Here is a 19,075-nt window from a genome sequence, read left to right as displayed (position 1 = left end):
TTAACCTACTGTTCCTAGGCCGTCATTGTAAATAAGAATTTGTTCTTAACTGACTTGTCTAGTTAAATAAAGGTACAAAAAAAATTGATGAGCAGCCTAGCTGTGTGGAGGTGCTTTTTGTTTCCTTAATTGTTCTTGCATCAATGAGCTTAGAAATGTTTGAATCCTTCATGATGTAATGTGATTTGTGGATTCAAATAAAGTATTTCAAATGTGTGTGTGCATGCAAATAATATTTTAGCCATGTATTCTGTAACCCACTTTCTGCCTTGTTGAAGAATGCAGATGATATTCTATATGAGCTGAAGTACTTCCTGGTTGTATAATGAAAGGGATCTCATGAATGTGCCTATGTCTGTCCAGGTCATGTGTAGGGCCATGATTTTTTTTCCTGACCAGCTAAAACTCTTGGCACTAATCATGTGATCTGTCCTCCAGATGGAGGCAGAACTGGAGAGGGCCAGGAGACAGCTGGACCAATCAGAAGGAGGCAGGGGCGCACTTCTACAACAGGTACTTGAGTAGCTCTTCTTAAAGGTGTGTGTGTGTGTAGGGGTGGGTGCAACGGTGTTAATCAAATTCATATTCTCTGTGGGTAAACTCCTCCATGTGTGTGTTCCCAGGTAGAAGAGATGCGTGTGCAGCTGCTGAGGACAGAGAAGGAACGTATGGATCTGCAGAGGGAGATCTCCCAGCTTACTACCCAGCCCAGAGCTACTCGCATGGACAGGGAGGAGAGAGGAGCAGGTACTGACTGCTGGAGAAGGAGGCTGGAGCTCATATGAGTTAAGGGTTTTTCAGTGGAGGTTGTTGGCTGATGGAGGGGTGGGGAGGAGAGTGAATGTCTTGGCTTAGGTACTGACTGAAGGTTACATATGTAACCACGGTTGTGTGAGCTATATGGATCACTCCAATATATTGGAATCACTCTGCGGTGGAGGAATACATCCGAGGTGAGGATTTACTCCCGTGTACACCTGTGTCACGGCTGGGGTCCGCCCCTATATATAGACCCCATGGTCACGACACACGTTTTCTAAATCATTTTTGAGGCGCCTCTAGCACCGTAGAGGATTGGAGTGATCCATATAGCTCACATAACTGTGGTTACATACGTAACCTTCGTTATGTTTCACTATATTGGATCTTTCCAATATATTGGTATACCAGTACCAGATTTAGTCGGTGCTAGAGGGACCTGGCCAGCCAGCGGCGAAGTCCCAGCGCGGGACCTAGACACAGGGGCCGTCAATGTGGAAGGGGGGTCCCGGCACAGTCCCCAGAAGGAGGCGACGCCGAGGACCGCTGAACCAACTGCAGAGGAAGGTACCACATTTACCCGATAGTACCTAGCAACGGTGCAAGAGGAAGCCCAGCTGGCTATAGCACAGATATCAGCAAGGGGCATTCCTCTCAGTAGAACCCAGGAGCAGCCACACCTCGTGTTGATTGTGCCACCACAGATCCCAGCACTGGCCTGATGGTATACAGATGGTATACTGTCGTAATCGTGTTCACAATCCAATGAGAGAGCCTCTGCTTTGATAACCCAGCCCCCAGGACTCTCTCACCATAGCAGACAAAGAGCTGGTCTGTTGTTCTCTCTGACCGTGTCCTCTCCACATAGGCAGCCAGTGCCCGCACAGGGCACCGCATGCCGGAGGGAGGCCCAGAGTCCCCCGCCACTGCCGGGGTGTCATAAGCAGACAGGATATACTCCTCCCACCAGGGTCCATCCGGTAGCACTCAGAACTTACCAAAAGAGCATGGAGCTCACCCACCCTCTTCATGGAAGTAATCGCTACCAACAAAGCCACCTTCATAGGGAGGTGTTTCAGGGAGGCTGACCCCAACGGTTTGAAAGGTGGCTTTGCCAAAGCTGCCAAGACCATATTTAGATCCCAGCTCGCCATTCAGCGGGTCCTAGCTGGACGCAGGCGACGGACCCCTTCATAAACCTGGAGACCAAGGGATGGCGACCCACTAGCCTGTCCATCCACCCCACATGGCAGGCAGATATAGCAGCCAAATACCCTCTAAGTGTAGAGGCCGCCAAGCCCTCATCCAAGGGAAACTGCAGGTATTAGAGGACATACTGCACCCCGCATGACCCGGGCACAACCTCAATACCAGCACACCAAGAGCAGAACAACTGACAGCGCAACTGTTTTTCCGCGGATACGCCCTCCTGCAGTCCTAACATGGACCATTGGTGCAGTTCAGCAGCCAAGCCCACAGACTGAGACGGTGTGGTCTCGGATGCCACAGAGTTCCTCTGGCCTGAGATAGCAGGTTGGGTCTCAGGGGCAGTTGCCAAGGTGTCCCAGACCACAGGGACAGTTGAAGGCCGAACCAGGGTCGTCTGGGCCAGTATGGGTCCACCAGCAGCAGATGATGCTCCGCCGTCCTGTCCAGCACAGCCTGGATCAGGTGAAAAGGGGGGAATGTGTTAAGCTCCAGCCTTGGCCAATCGTGAGCCAGAGCTCCGACATGGAGTACCACAGGGGGCAGTGTGCATTGTCCAGGGAGGCAAACAGGTTCACCTGCGCCCTCCTGAACTTGTCCCACAGGTGCTGCACCACTTGGGGATGTAGGCTCCAGTCCCAAGGTGGCGGGCCCTCCCTCAAGAGCATATCCGCTGCAACATTCAGGATGTCGGGTATGTGTGCTGCGCATAGAGACGCTAGACGTCCCTGAGCCCAGGAAAGGAGCTCCCGTGCCATAAGTTGGAGGCGGTGGGACCTCAGTCCACCCTGATGGTTGATGTAAGCCACCACTGTGGTGTTGTCCATTCTCACCAGGACATGTGTTCCCTTCGGATGTGGAAGGAAAGACAGCAGGGCCAGCAGTACAGCTCGGAGCTCTAGTGTATTGATGTGCTTGCCGCTCCAAGGGGGTAGCCAACAGCTGCTGGCCGACCTGCCCTTGGTCAACCCCCCCCGCCGCCAGTTGATTTGGGGGTGTCTGTGCTGACCAGCTCCCAGCGGCACATCCTCAGCATCTCCACTCCACCTGAGAGAAAGGAGCGACAGCGCCATCTTAACAATGCCCTGAGGCACTGTGTGGTCACCCGCAGCTGGTGGTTACGATGGCGCTTCGGGTGCAGCCGGTGGGAGAGACCGGAGATGGAGCAGGACCAGGGGAATCAGCAACGAGGTCACCGTCAGCAAGCCCAACAGGCGTTCGCAGGTCAGAACGGATACCACACGCCCCTGCCAAAAGTGGTCGAGGCAAGAAAAGATCAGCTGAACCCTTCTGTTGGGCAGGCACGCTCTCATGAGGACTCCAGTTCCATGCCAATGAAGGCTACCCTCATTGGCATGATGACGACTCTTGTCGTTTACAGTAATGTCCAATCCGCCGATGTGGATCAGGAGCATGTCTCTGTCTGACAGGACCTGGGTCCTGGTCGTGACACAAATCAGCCAATCGTCCAGGTAATTGAGGATCAACAATCTTCGGGACGTGAGAGGTGCCAGGACAGCGTATATGCACTTTGTGAAAGTGCCGGGTGCCAAGTAGAGGCCGAAGGGAAGAACCATGAATTCATAAGCCATCCCTTCGAATGCGAATCTGAGGTACTGCCAATGAGCTGGTGAACAGGAACATGGAAGTACGCATCCCTCAGGTCCAGTGTCACAAACCACTGGTCCCTGGACATGGCCTTCAACACGCTGGCTGGGTACAGCATGTGGAACCTCAGTACCTTCAAGTACCCATTGAGGTTGTGGAGGTACTGCACTAGCCGTTCTGATGTCTCGATCCTGAGGATGGCACCCTTGTTCAGGAGTAAGGAGATCTCTAGCCGCAGGGTTTTCTCCAGGGGGTCGGCCACTGTGGTGACATGAAGGCCCCTGAAGGACGGGGGCCAGCACCAGAATTGGAGTGTATTGTCGACAACACTCAGGGGGATTCAACACCCTCATCCCACTTTTCCCTTTGAGACCGGGAGAAGTGGCCGGGGAAGGGTGTACGAGGGGTCCCCCAGGCACGTCCCTATGGTGGTGACGGTACACAGGTTGTTGCTCCGCCGCCACCACCCACCTGCACGACGGCGGGGTCCCTCTCCTGTGCCCCTCCACACAGGAGAGGGACCCCGCCGTCGTTCAGGTACAGGTGGGTGGTGGCGGCCCATTCTCCTTGGACCCGGGGCCTGAGGAGGCGGCATGAACCGTCTCATGGTCTCCCGGTCCCTATGAACCTTATCAGTCTACTCCAGAATGTCATCAACCCCTGGGCCAAATGTCAGCCCTGGGGTGATGGGGAGAGTGGCAAATGTGCTCTGGAGAGCAGCTGATAGACAGGATTGGGCCAGCCAGAGATGGTGCCGGGAGGTAACCACCTTCCCCCTGGAGCAGGGGAAGCAGGCGAGACACCTCCATCAGTTCCCAGAGGGGCTCCTCTGTGCCCTCCTGCAGCCGGGGCAACAGAGTCTGCAGGTAGATCTGCAGCAGCATGGTCGCGTTATTAAGGCAACCAAGAGAGCAGAGGGACCCATATGTGTGGAGAGGGGGTCCTGGCTTCAGTCGTGGTTTCCGCCCTATAATCTCCCGGTCCTGGAGGACCATGGCAGCGATCATGGTGTCCATGATCGGGTACTCCCGGAGGATGAGTGACTCTGCGCCCGCAACATAACTCCATGGTCCAGTCTCAGCTGTGAGTCAGAAGTGCCCCCTTGGCAGAGGCCCAGCTCTCCTGCAAGGCCTCGTGGAACTCAGCAGAGATGGGGACAGATGGAGAGTCACCACTGTCCACCAGTTTGATGTCCAGTGCAGTGGCTACCTGAGTGAGTAGGGTCCTCATAGCCTCTCGAGCCGCTGGGGGCGATAAAGCACTGCTGGTGGCTTCTGGATGGCCTGTCAGCCTGGTAGCCCCGCTCACGGTGGTGAACAGTGCCAGCATCGTCCCCCAGGAATAGCCTATACTAGCCAACAGGGATCAGCTGTCGTCGCCATCGAAGCTATCAACCTCCTGACACAGGGCATGCACCCTATGTTCAAGGTGGTCCCAACGGTCCGACTCCTGCTCCTGTCCAGGACTGGCAAGCAGATGGGCTCTGCCTGCGGTGGCTCTGGCCATGCTTTCTGGGAGGGGTACTGGGCCCAGTAGAGGGACTAACAGCTCGCTGGTGCACTACTCCTCAGGAAGGGAGCTCGTTCTCAGCCTGAGCCCGAGCCTGGCCGACCTACTCGCGCATGGCCTCCAATCGTGCCAGGCGCAGGCGTTCTGAGAACACCACACAAATTAGGCATCAAGTAGGGCACTCCACCACCCTCTCCTCGTGGCTCAACCCCAGGCAGTGCATACACGAGGTATGCGGATCCCCAGGGGGATGCCACGGAGCAGGGGTCTGACGCCCTGGGAGAGCTTATGTGGTGACCCGCCTGGAGGAATAGGAACCTGGTGAGGAATACATTATCCAGTACCTCTGCAAAAAAGACACTGGTGGGAAAAGCAGGCAGACAAAAAAAATAGCAACCAGGTAATGGATTTGATTTATTTGTTTTTACGCCAACTGCAAGGTTAGGTTTAATATCCAAGCAGGAAAAAACGACACCATATGATGGAGTGACTCTGTTAAGGAACTCCAAAGTTAAAGTCTCAAAGTAGTGGAAAGCCCACCATGATACTCTTACACTCTGCAGGGGAAAGAACAAGGAAAAACAACCTGCAGGGTAATTAGCAGAGAACCCTACGGTGCAGGGAGCAGCATGTTAAAACAATTCACAACACACACATACAACAAGCCAGTGGGCAAGTTGTGTAAGGTAAATTACAGTTTGAGGCAGCAAGAGCCACCATACTAATGGATGCACATGGAGTCATAGTGTAACGCTAACGAAACACAAGTACGACAAACCACAAGCGGAAGATACAGATCAACCCCACGCAGCGAGTGGAGCACTCAAGGGGAGGGGCTGGCCATGTGGCCATGCTCCATGCTGCAAGCAGCCAGGGAGTATACTTCCACGCAAGATATTACACTTACCAGTGACTTACCAAGCGAACTTCAGAAAGTTTGTGCCTCAAACCATAGGACGTCCGCCGAGAAAATGAAAGAACGTGTGTCGCGGACATGGGGTCGATATATAGGAGCGTACCCCAGCTGTGACACAGGTGTGCATAGGTGTACACGGGAGTGAGTCTGTAAATCCTCACCTCGGATGTATCCCTCCGCCAAGGAGTGATACCAATATATTGGAGTGATTCAATATATTGAAACATAACTACTGCTGGCCCACAGGAATAAGTGTTTGATTTTTTTTTAAATTGTGGAAGCTGCATCCTGTCTGAACTAAATGAGGGCTGTGTGGATATGGTGTGTGTGTGTGTGTTATCTGACGTGTAGAGCATGGTACACTACCGGTCTAGTTTTAGAACACCTTCTCATTCAAGGGTTTTTCTATATTTTTACTATTTTCTACATTGTAGAATAATAGTGAAGACATCAAAATTATGAAATTACACATATGGAATCATGTAGTAACCAAAAAAGTTTTAAACAAATCAAAATATATTTGAGATTCTTCAAACAGCCACTTTTGCCTTGATGACAGCTTTGTACACTCTTGGCATTCTCTCAACCAGATTCACCTGGAATGCTTTTCCAACAGTCTTGAAGGAGTTCCCACATATGCTGAGCACGTGTTGGCTGCTTTTCCTTCACTCTGCAGTCCAACTCATCCCAAACCATCTCAATTGGGTTGAGGTCGGGGGATTGTGGAGGCCAGGTCATCTGATGCAGCACTCCATCTCTCTCCTTCTTATTAAAATAGCCCTTACTCAGCCCGGCGGTGTGTTGGGTCATTGTCCTGTTGAGAAACAAATGATAGTCCCACTAAGCCTAAACCAAATGGGATGGCGTATCACTGCAGAATGCTGTGGTAGCCATACTGGTTAAGTGTGCCTTGAATTCTAAATAAATCACTGAAAGTGTCACCAGCAAAGCACCCCCACACCATAGCACCTCCTCCTCCATGCTTTACAGTGGGAAATACACATGCGGAGATCATCCGCTCACAAAGACACAAAAATCTCCAATTTGGACTCCAGACCAAAGGACAGATTTCCACCGGTCTAATATACATTGCTTATGTTTTTTGGCCCAAGCAAGTCTCTTCTTATTATTGGTGTCCTTTAGTAGTGGTTTCCTTGCAGCAATTTGACCATGAAGGCCTGATTCACACAGTCTCCTCTGAACAGTTGATGTTGAGATGTGTCTGTTACTTGAACACTCTGATGCATTTCTTTGGGCTGCAATTTCTGAGTCAGGTAACTCGAATGAACTTATCCTTTGCAGCAGTGGTAACTCTGGGTCTTCCTTTCCTGTAGCGGTCCTGATGAGAGCCAGTTTCATCAGCGCTTGATGATTTTTGCAACAGCATTTGAAGAAACTTTCAAAGTTCTTGAAATGTTCCATTTTGACTAACCTTCATGTCTTAAAGTAATGATGAACTGTCGTTTCGCTTTGCTTATTTGAGCTGTTCTTGCCATAATTAGTCTCAACCCCACCCTGTGCAATTGGGTCCTGGACTTTATGACGGTCCGCCCCCAGGTGGTGAAGGTAGGAAACATCTCCACTTCGCTGATCCTCAACACTGGGGCCCCACAAGGGTGTGTGCTCAGCCCCCTCCTGTACTCTCTGTTCAACCACGACTGTGTGGCCATGCACTCATCCAGCTCAATCATCAAGTTTGCAGACGACACAATAGTAGTGGGCTTGATTACCAACAACGACGAGACAGTCTACAGGAAGGAGGTGAGGGCACTCGGATTGTGGTGTCAGGAAAACAACCTCTCACTCAACGTCAACAAAACAAAGGAGATTATGGTGGACTTCAGGAAACAGCAGAGGGAGCAACCCCCTATCCACAACGAAGGAACAGCAGTGGAGAAGGTGGAAAGTTTTAAGTTCCTCGGTGTACACATCACAGACAAACTGAAATGGTCCACCCACACAGACAGTGTGGTGAAGAAGGCGCAACAGCATCTCTTCAACCTCAGGAGGTTGAAGAAATTTGGTTTGTCACCCAAAACCCTGACAAACTTTTACAGATGCACAATCGAGATCATCCTGTCGGGCTGTATCACAGCCTGGTACGGCAACTTCACCGCCCCTTAACCGCAAGGCTCTCCAGAGGGTGGTGCGGTCTGCACAACGCATCACCGGGGGTAAACTACCTCCCCTCCATTACACGTACAGCACCTGATATCACAGGAAGGACCAAAAGATCATCAAGGACATCAACTACCCAAGCCACTGCCTGTTCACACCACTACCATCCAGAAGGCGAGGTCAGTACAGGTGCATCAAAGCTGGGACCGAGAGACTGAAAAACAGCTTCTATTTCAAGGCCATCAGACTGCTAAACAGCAATCACTAACTCAGAGTGGCTGCTGCCTCTGAGACCCAATCACTGGCCACTTCAGTAAATGGATCACTAGTCACTTTATACGATGCACTCTAAATAATGCCACTGTAATAATGTTTACATATCTTACATTACTCATCGCATGTATATACTGTATTTTATACCATCTATTGCACCTTGCCTATGCCGCTGGGCCATCTCTCATGTACATATTCTCATTCACCCCTTTTTGGATTTGTGTGTATTAGGTAGTTGTTGGGGAATTGTTATTATATTACTGCACTGTCGGAACTAGAAGCACAAGCATTTCGCTACACTCGCATTAACATCTGCTAACCATGTGTATGTGACAAATCAAATTTTATTTGGTATTTAACAAATATGGCTATCTTCTGTATACCCCCCTACCATGTCACAACACAACTGATTGGCTCAAACACATTCAGAAGGAAAGAAATTCCACAAGTTAACTTTTAAGAAGGCACACCGGTTAATTGAAATGCATTTCAATGCACCTCATGAAGCTGGTTGAGAGAATGCCAGTAGTGTGCAAAGCTGTCATCAAGGCAAAGGGTGGCTATTTGAAGAATCTCAAATATAAAATATATTTTCATTTGTTTTAACACTTTTTTTACTACATGATTCCATATATGTTATTTCATAGTTTTGATGGCTTCACTATTATTCTATAATGTAGAAAATAGTAAAACATATAGAAAAACCCTTGAATGAGAAGGTGTTCTAAAACATTTGACCGGTAGTGTACGTGTTGTCTGACTTCCATGTGTTGTTGTTGTTACATTTAGACCGGTCGTCGGAGCTGGAAAGAGAGGTGCAGGAGCTGAGAGCCCAGCTGAGCAGGACATCTGTCCTCAGTGAGGTGGACGATCTCAGGAGGACTCTGGAGCTCAAAGACCGAGAGAGAACACAGCTGTGCAACCAGGTCGAGGTACGTGTGTATGTGCGCGCGCGCGTCGATATGTAGGTGTGTGTTATGCATGTCTGCCTGAGTGAGGTTGAATCAGATTGTCTTTGTGCCACAGCTTCTGTTTGCTGCAAACGCTCTCTTGATCTGGTTAAATGTGCCAAGTAAGACAACAGTCAGAGTAGAACATCAATCGTCTAGCTAGCTAACAGTCATTTATCCGCCTCATAAAGCTGAGATCTGTCAGTTCACTGAGTGGAAATATCAAACGCTCCCCACTAAGCACAAAGATATAAACAACGTTGTAGTGGAAATATTTTTGACTTAATACAGGTATAGAGGATATATTTCCACGTTTTTTTTTAGTCTGTGCTATCTTCACTGAATCTCTCTCTCTTCATCACCATCTCCCTACCCCAGGTGTTGTCGTCAGACCTGGCGAGGCGCGAGCAGCAACAGTTGAGGATGCTGGAGCAGTTGAAGGAGATCCAGGGCCGCTCTGAGGCGTGTGCTACCGAGAGGGCCCGGGCCCTGCTCAGGGCTGAGGAGGCTGAGGCCCGGCTCCAGGACAGCTCCACGAGGAGGGAGGAGCTGAAGACCAGAGCCCAGGAGGCAGTCAGACAGTGGAGGGCCAAGTGCAAGAGGATGGAGAGGGACATGGAGGAAATGAGGGGACAGGCCCAGCTGGACACGGAGAAAGCCAAACAGGTCTGTATTGAGACTGGGAGGTGACGGTGCATTGAAAGAGATGCATCGATGTAGGTTTTGTGGATGGCACTGTTTCTGATTAAAAGAGTGATCAAATGCACTCCACTCAGTTACTCTTGTTTCTACATGGCGCCGGAGGAGATGGCCGCCGTTTTACGGTCTCCTAACTTATTGTGCTATTATGTGTTTCTTTTCACGATATTTGTACATTATTTTGTACATAATGCTTCTGCAACCATATCTTATGGAAGAAAAGAGCTTCTGGATATCAGGACAGCGATCACTCAACTTGGATTAGACATAGATTTCTTCAACAACAACAACAAGCAGGACTCACACGATATTCTCCAAACACCCCACAGGGCAGACCTCCCAATTATTCGCAAAAGGAAGCGACGCAGAGGAAGAATAGCCTGATGCCTCGTCTGGACCCACAGAAGGCAACTAGGAAAGCTGCCGTTACCGTCAATATTACTTGCCAACGTGCAGTCATTGGACAATAAACTAGACGAGGTACGATCACGAATATCCTACCAAAAACATAAAAAACTGTAATATCCTATGCTTCACGGAATCGTGGCTGAATGACGACATGGATATTCAGCTAGCGGGATACACGCTGCACCGGCAGGATAGAACAGCACACTCCGGGAAGACGAGGGGGGGGGCAGTCTGTGCATATTTGTAAAAAACAGCTGGTGCACGAAATCTAAGGAAGTCTCTAGATTTTGCTCGTCTGAAGTAGAGTATATTGTGATAAACTGCAGGCCACACTACTTGCCTAGAGAGTTCTCAGCTATACTTTTTGTGGCTGTTTATTTACCACCACAGACCGCACTTAGTCAGCTCTATAAGGAAATAAGCAAACAGGAAACCACTCACCCAGAGGTGGCGCTCCTAGTGGCCAAAGACCTTAATGCAGGGAAACTTAAATCAGTTCTACCAAATCTCTATCAACATGATACATGTGCAACCAGAGGGAAAAAAATTCTAGATCACATGTACTCCACACACAGAGACACGTACAAAGCTCTCCCTCGCCCTCCATTTGATATATCCGACCACAACTCTATCCTCCTGATTCCTGCTTACAAGCAAAAATTAAAGCAGGAAGCACCAGTGACTCGGTCTATATAAAAATGGTCAGATAAAACTACAGGACTGCTTTGCTATCACAGACTGGAACATGTTCCAGGATCCTTCCGATGACATTGAGGAATACACCACATCAGTCACTGGCTTTATCAACAAGTGCATTGAGGACATCGTCCCCACAGTGACTGTACGTACATACCCCAACCAGAAGGCATGGATTACAGGCAACATTCGCACTGAGATAAAGGGTAGAGCTGCCGCTTTCAAGGTGCGGGACTCTAACCCGGAAGCTTACTAGAAATCCCGCTATGCCCTGCGATGAACCATCAAACAGGCAAAGCGTCAATACAGGGCTACGATTGAATCATACTACACCGGCTCCAACGCTCGTCGGATGTGGCAGGGCTTGCAAACTATTACAGACTACAAAAGGAAGCCGTGAGCTGCCCAGTGACACGAGCCTACCAGACGAGCTAAATCACTTCTATGCTCGCTTCGAGGCAAGCAACACTGGGTCATGCATGAGAGAATCAGCTGTTCCGGACGACTGTGTGATCACGCACTCCGTAGCCGACGTGAGTAAGACCTTTAAACAGGTCAACATACACAAGGCTGCGGGGCCAGACGGATTACCAGGACGTGTGCTCCGGGCATGTGCTGACCAACCCGGCAGTTGTCTTCACTGACATTTTCAACATGTCCTTGATTGAGTTTGTAATACCAACATGCTTCAAGCAGACCACCATAGTCCCTGTGCCCAAGAACACAAAGGCAACCTGCCTAAATGACTACAGACCCGTAGCACTCACGTCCGTAGCCATGAAGTGTTTTGAAAGGCTGGTAATGGCTCACATCAACACCATTATCCCAGAAACCCTAGACCCACTCCAATTTGCATACCGCCCAAACAGATCCACAGATGATGCAATCTCTATTGCACTCCACACTGCCCTTTCCCATCTGGACAAAAGGAACACCTATGTGAGAATGCTGTTCATTGACTACAGCTCAGCGTTCTACACCATAGTACCCTCAAAGCTCATCACCAAGCTAAGGAACCTGGGACTAAACACCTCCCTCTGCAACTGGATCCTGGACTTCCTGACAGGCCGCCCCCCAGGTGGTGAGGGTAGGTAGCCACGCTGATCCTCAACACTGGAGCTCCCCAGTGGTGCGTGCTCAGTCCCCTCCTGTACTCCCTGTTCACCCACGACTGCATGGCGAGGCACGACTCCAACACCATCATTAAGTTTGCTGACAACACAACAGTGGTAGGCCTGATCACCGACAACCATGAACAGCCAATAGGCAGGAGGTCAGAGACCTGGCCGGGTGGTGCCAGAATAACAACCTATCCCTCAACGTAACCAAGACTGAGGAGATGATTGTGGACTACAGGAAAAAGAGCACCGAGCACGTCCCCATTCTCATCGACGGGGCTGTAGTGGAGCAGATTGAGAGCTTCAAATTCCTTGGTGTCCACATCAACAACAAACTAGATTGGTCCAAACACAACAAGACAGTCGTGAAGAGGGCACGACAAAGCCTATTCCCCCTCATGAAACAAAAAAGATTTGGCATGGGTCCTGAGATCTTCAAAAGGTTCTACAGCCTGGTACGCAAATTGCTCGGCCTCCGACCGCAAGGCACTTCAGAGGGTAGTACGTACGGCCCAGTACATCACTGGGCCAAAGCTGCCGGCAATCCAGGACCTCTACACCAGGCGGTGTCAGAGGAAGGCCCTAAAAATTGTCACAGACTCCAGCCACCCCAGTCATAGACTGTTCTCTCAGCTACCGCATGGTAAGTGGTACCGACGTGCCAAGTCTAGGACAAAAAGGCTTCTCAACAGTTTTTACCCCCAAGCCATAAGACTCCTGAACAGGTAACTAAATGGTTACCCGGACTATTTGCATTGTGTGCCCCCTCCCCCAACCCCTCTTTTACACTGCTGCTACTCTCTGTTTATCTTATATGCATAGTCACTTTAACTATACATTCATGTACATACTACCTAAATTGGCCCGACCAACTAGTGCTCCCGCACATTGGCTAACCGGGCTATCTGCATTGTGTCCCACCATCCGCCAACCCCTCTTTTACGCTTCTGCTTCTCTCTGTTCATCATATATGCATAGTCACTTTAATGATACCTACATGTACATATTACCTCAATACGCCTGACTAACAGGTGTCTGTATATAGCCTTGCTACTCTTTTTTCAAATGTCTTTTTACTGTTGTTTTATTTCTTTACTTACCTACACACACACACATACCTTTTTTTTTCGCACCATTGGTTAGAGCCTGTAAGTAAGCATTTCACTGTAAGGTTTACACCTGTTGTATTCGGCGCACGTGACAAATAAACTTTGATTTGATTAAGCTTTCTAATAGCCAAAGAGCAGCTGCCAAAGCGTTTTTCGGACTCATACTGGCCTTATGAGGCTGAAGAACACAAGGCTGGTATACAGAGGTTTGGAAGCGGGAGCTGCTAGATCTACTGAGGCTGCTGGTATGGCTGGCTGGGCTTAGCTAAGTGATGAGCTGTAGTCAGTCAGCCAGGCGTTATTAGTGTGAATGTCACCACTCTGTTTTTTTTCTGCGCTATGAGTCACCTCAAAACTCTCTCCCCAGCAGCAGCTGACTGACTGACTGACTGACTCACACCTGGCTCGCTCTCTACGTGACAAGAATGAATACCCTGAATAATTTCTCCTCTTAATAAATTAGGAGGCAGAGAATGAAGTGCTCAATTAACTGATTAGGAGTGGCGCTCTGAGCTGGGAGAAAGCCTTGCAGACAGTCTCTCAGACAGCAGATTAGACAGTGGGGTGATTTGTAAGAGTTGGATCAGCGACGGAAAGGCGAACCAATCTTTCTTAAACAGACCGGGGCTAGGCCTATAGCCTTAATACAAATCTGAGCTGAGCGACAGCTTTTCACTATCTACGATGAAGCTGGAGTTTGCACTTTAAATACATTGTCCTCTTCACTTCTCCCCCTTCGTTTGTCTTACTCTCATCCCTCTCTTCTGCTCTTATTTTCCCCTCTCCTCCTTTTTCACCTCTCTCCTCTCTCTCCTCTCCCCCCAGGCATGTAAGGAGAGAGAGCTGTCCCAGGCCCAGCTGAAAGCCTTCTCCCAGCAGACTGAAGGGGTGCGCAGGGAGCTAGCGGAGGTGCTGGGGCGTCTGGCTCGGAGCGAGGAAGAGGTGCTCCGTAAAGACGTGGAGCTGTCGGAGACTCGGGCACGTCACCTGGGCCTAGAGCAGGAAGTGAGGGAAGTGAGGGAGGCCTCCATAGCCCTGGAGGAGGAGGCCCAGCGGCAGTCTGTCCTGCAGGTTAGGCTGAGAGAGGAGAACCAGAGTCTGGAGGAGAGGGCTGAGGCCGTAGCCCGACGCAGCCAGAGAGACCAGGAGGTAGGCTACTTCATAGCAGAGTCTGAAAGGGAACCCTATTCCCTAATATACAGTTGAAGTCGGAAGTTTACATACACCTTAGCCAAATACATTTAAACTCACTTTTTTCACAATTCCTGACATTTAATCCCAGTAAATATTTTATGTTTTAGGTCAATTAGGATCACCACTTTATTTTAAGAATGTGAAATGTCAGAATAATAGTAGAGACAATGATTTATTTCAGCTTTTATTTCTTTCATCACATTCCCAGTGGGTCAGAAGTTTACATACACTCAATTAGTATTTGGTAGCATTGCCTTTAAATTGTTTAACCTGGGTCAAATTTTTCAGGTAGCCTTCCACAAGCTTCCCACAATAAGTTGGGTGAATTGTGGCCCATTCCTCCTGACAGAGCTGGTGTAACTGAGTCAGGTTTGTAGGCCTCCTTGCTCGCACACGCTTTTTCAGTTCCGCCCACAAATGTTCTATGGGATTGAGGTCAGGCCTTTGTGATGGCCACTCCAGTACCTTGACTTTGTTTTCCTTAAGCCATTTTGACACAACTTTGGAAGTATGCTTGGGGTCATTGTGGCGGCAGCGTAGCCTAGTGGTTAGAGCGTTGGACTAGTAACCGGAAGGTTGCGAGTTCAAACCCCCGAGCTGACAAGGTACAAATCTGTCGTTCTGCCCCTGAACAGGCAGTTAACCCACTGCTCCCAGGCCGTCATTGAAAATAAGAATGTGTTCAGTTGCAAACGTAGTCTGGCTTTTTTATGGTGGTTTTGGAGCAGTGGCTTCTTCCTTGCTGAGCGGCCTTTCAGGTTATGTCGATATAGGACTCTGTGGATGAAGATACTTTTGTACCTGTTTCCTCCACCATCTTCACAAGGTCCTTTGTAGTTGTTCTGGGATTGATTTGCACTTTTCGCACCTAGGTACGTTCATCTCTAGGAGACAGAACGCTTTTCCTTCCTGAGCGGTATGACGGCTGCGTGGTTCCATGGTGTTTATACTTGCATACTATTGTTTGTACAGATGAACGTGGTACCTTCAGGCGTTTAGAAATTGCTCCCAAAGGATGAACCAGACTTGTGGAGGTCTACTATTTTTTTTCTGAGGTCTTGGCTGATTTCTTTAGATTTTCCCATGATGTCAAGCAAAGAGGCACTGAGTTTGAAGGTAGGCCTTGAAGTACATCCACAGGTACACCTCCAATTGACTCAAATGATGTAAATTAGCCTATCAGAAGCTTGTAAAGCCATGACATAATTTTCTGGAATTTTGTAAACTTCTGACCCACTGGAATTGTGATACAGTGAATTATAAGTGAAATAATCTGTCTGTAAACAGTTGTTGGAAAACTTACTTGTGTCGTGCACAAATTAGATGTCCTAACCGACTTGCCAAAACTATAGTTTGTTAACAAGAAATTTGTGGAGTGGATGAAAAACTAGTTTTAATGACTCCAACCTAAGTGTATGTAAACCTCTGACTTCAACTGTATTGAACTGCTTTTGCCCAGGGTCTAGACATGAAAACTTTGGGCTTTGTATGAATTAATATATGAAATATGAATGAACTAAGCATAAAGTGACTTTCATTTCTAAGGAGTTACATAGCCTCCAGGCAGCCATGAAGGAGTTAACCTCCGCCCGTGCCCAGCTCATCACCCGTCTAGCTGAGGAGGCGGCGCTCAGGACGGAGCTCCAGAGGAGTGTGGCGGAGGGGGCAGTGCGGCTGGCCGCAGCCCAGGAGCTGAGGGCTTCCCTGGGGCAGCAGCTGGAGCTGGAGAGGGAGGTGCACCAGAGGGAGCTGGCCAGTCTCAGAGCCACTGTGCAGAACGGCAGGACCAAGCAGGATAGAGACATACAGGAGACACTACGACTCTGTATGAAGGAGAGGAATGAGATGGAGCATCACCTCAAGGAGATCAAGGTACCCCGGGGCTAGGTGATCTTAGCCCGGGGCTAGGTGATCTTAGCCCGGGGCTAGGTGATCTTAGCCCGGGGCTAGGTGATTTTAGCCCGGGGCTCGGTGATTTTAGCCCGGGGCTCAGTGATTTTAGCCCGGGGCTCTGTGATTTTAGCCCGGGGCTAGGTGATCTTAGCCCGGGGCTAGGTGATTTTAGCCCGGGGCTAGGTGATTTTAGCCCGGGGCTCGGTGATTTTAGCCCGGGGCTCAGTGATTTTAGCCCGGGGCTCTGTGATTTTAGCCCGGGGCTAGGTGATTTTAGCCCGGGGCTAGGTGATTTTAGCCCGGGGCTAGGTGATCTTAGCCCGGGGCTAGGTGATTTTAGCCCGGGGCTAGGTGGTTTTAGCCGGGGCTAAGTGAGTGTTCACACTTGCAAATTGTAAAGTGAGCTAGCACCAACCTTAACCCAAGGCTAGCTGCTCCTGCTCCGGAGCAGAGTTGGCACCGACTTTCCAGGGTTAGCCCCAGAAACATTTTGCCAAAATAGCCAGTATAAAACGGTGTCAAGAACAGCCTAGAATGCTTTTACTGTTCAATCACAAAAGCGGCGCATTCACTTAATTGATATATGCTCGTGATGTCTGCATGTTATTTTGATAAGTAAACTCATATCATTTTAATCCTTCCAACTAACGCTACAAACTCTACAGCTGGAACGGCAGCAAACGCTCCATTTTCCTCCGTTATAGTTTTCTATTGACATTTAATTGCATGTTACCATGATAATAATATTGTCACATGATTCCGCACAGCATTCTCTGTACGGGGCGAGATTGATTTTCAAAAGAGAGCAAGGTTTATACAAACCGTCACTGTTAGAAATCAAATGCTAGACCAATGTCTGTTAGCCCAGGGCTTTGGAATACAAGTGTGAATCCTTGTATCCTCCAGGGTTAAAGCTTAGCCCAGGGTTAACAAATGCTTCTGTAGGCTAAGCTAGCCCAGGGCCGGTCTAACCTGGGGCTAAGAACAATGAAGTGTAGAGTAGTCCTCACAGTTTGTGTATCGTATATTCTCCACTGCTTGTTATTATCTTTATAATAGCTGTGGATATTTTATCCCCTTGTAATTAATATTAATTAATTACAGGGGCTAAAATCTGCCGTTCTGCCCCTGAACAAGGCAGTTAAGCCACTGTTCCTAGGCTGTCATTGGAAATAAGAATTTGTTATTAACTGACTTGCCTAGTTAAATAAAGGTAAAATAAATATTTCTCCCTTGTAATTAACCTTGGTGGAACTTGATTCTTCAAAAAATGTTTGAACAACGTCAAGGTAACCCAACCGTAAAGTTAGATAATTGTTATCTGTCATCGATCCCGATAAAGTGGAAGTGGGAATTCCTCAGGAAAATTCCGTTTTTCTTTAATGTCATTTCAATTTCCTCCTCTTTGCCTATCCATGCAGTCCCAGACCTCACACGCCCAGTGCTTTGAGCCCGGGTGAATCCAGGACAGTAGGTTCCTACAGGCTAGAGGTGGATAGGAAGGCCTGAATATTTACCCTCTGCTTCGCCCCTTCCCTTCAGTGTGACTAGCTCATCAAGGCAGCTAGGCAAATAGGGGCTTGGACCCCCCTGAAATCCACACACACCTGAGTAGAAGCTGTTCAGGGTCCTGTTGGTTCCATACTTGGTGCATCGGTACCACTTGCCGTGCTGTGCCAGAGAGAACAGCCTATGACTTGGGTGGCTGGAGTCTTTCCCTTCCTTCTCTGAGCTCATGTTCACAATCCTCCATCTTCCTTCCTCGCTTCCTAAAAACACTGGAATAAAACCTCCAAGGTCGCTCCCCCCAGACCTTCTCCTGTGTTTTTTTAAAAGGTTGGAGAGGGTTTCCAATTTTAACCCATTTGATTTATTATTTCATTTTTTGTAACACATTTTGCGCATCCTCCCTGCAGGCGGATGCCGCGTCGGACAAGGAGCTGGTGAGAGCTCTGCGTGTGAAGCTGGACAGGATGAAGACTGAGTGTGACCGGATGACAGAGGAGCTGAGCGAAGGAGAGGAGCAATGCTCACACCTCCGCAGGAAATACCAGCTACTCAAGCAGGAGCTGGATGACAAGGTGAGCCCCAAATGGTTTTCCCCAAAGACGTAGATAGAAGACAGTAGGTAGCTGTTAACCACAGATCAAGGATCAGCTTAATGCTGGGCTTGAACAAACGCCTTCACAGCCTATATGACCACAGACAGTTTTACCTACAGTACTAAAGAAGATCATTGTATTTATCTAAGTAACTAAAGGCCTGCTGGCTCAGTATCCACTGAGTGGCCTAGTTCCAATTAACGTTACACACACAGACACTTTAAAATCTGGACCCCTACAAATCAGCTGGGCTAGACAATCTGGACCCTCTCTTTCTAAAATTAGCAACCCCTATTACTAGCCTGTTCAACCTCTCTTTCGTATCGTCTGAGATCCCTAAAGATAGGAAAGCTGCTGCGGTCATCCCCCTCTTGAAAGGGGGAGACACTCTAGACCCAAACTGTTACAGACCCATATCTATCCTACCCTGCCTTTCTAAAGTCTTCGAAAGCCAAGTAAACAAACAGATTACCGACCATTTTGAATCCCACCGTACCTTCTCCGCTATGCAATCTGG

The 19,075-nt window shown here is 49.0% G+C and overlaps 1 protein-coding gene across 2 annotated transcripts in view; it reads left to right on the top strand.

The window, feature by feature from the left end:
- Positions 1-19,075, top strand: part of LOC112250460 (centrosomal protein of 128 kDa) — a 48,032-nt gene that overhangs the window by 3,648 nt on the left and 25,309 nt on the right. For both annotated transcript variants that reach the window (XM_024420633.2, XM_042321795.1), the window contains exons 10-16: positions 439-513; positions 624-747; positions 9,179-9,321; positions 9,718-10,005; positions 14,195-14,518; positions 16,109-16,435; positions 18,373-18,537. In XM_024420633.2, coding sequence (XP_024276401.2) covers positions 439-513; positions 624-747; positions 9,179-9,321; positions 9,718-10,005; positions 14,195-14,518; positions 16,109-16,435; positions 18,373-18,537 — 1,446 coding nt within the window. The remainder of the gene's footprint in view (positions 1-438; positions 514-623; positions 748-9,178; positions 9,322-9,717; positions 10,006-14,194; positions 14,519-16,108; positions 16,436-18,372; positions 18,538-19,075) is intronic.

Source organism: Oncorhynchus tshawytscha, linkage group LG05 (genome assembly GCF_018296145.1).
Source record: "Oncorhynchus tshawytscha isolate Ot180627B linkage group LG05, Otsh_v2.0, whole genome shotgun sequence".
Classification (NCBI taxonomy): Eukaryota; Metazoa; Chordata; class Actinopteri; order Salmoniformes; family Salmonidae; genus Oncorhynchus; species Oncorhynchus tshawytscha.
The sequence above is the reverse complement of the archived record's forward strand: the minus strand, read 5'-3'. Positions and strand labels throughout refer to the sequence as shown.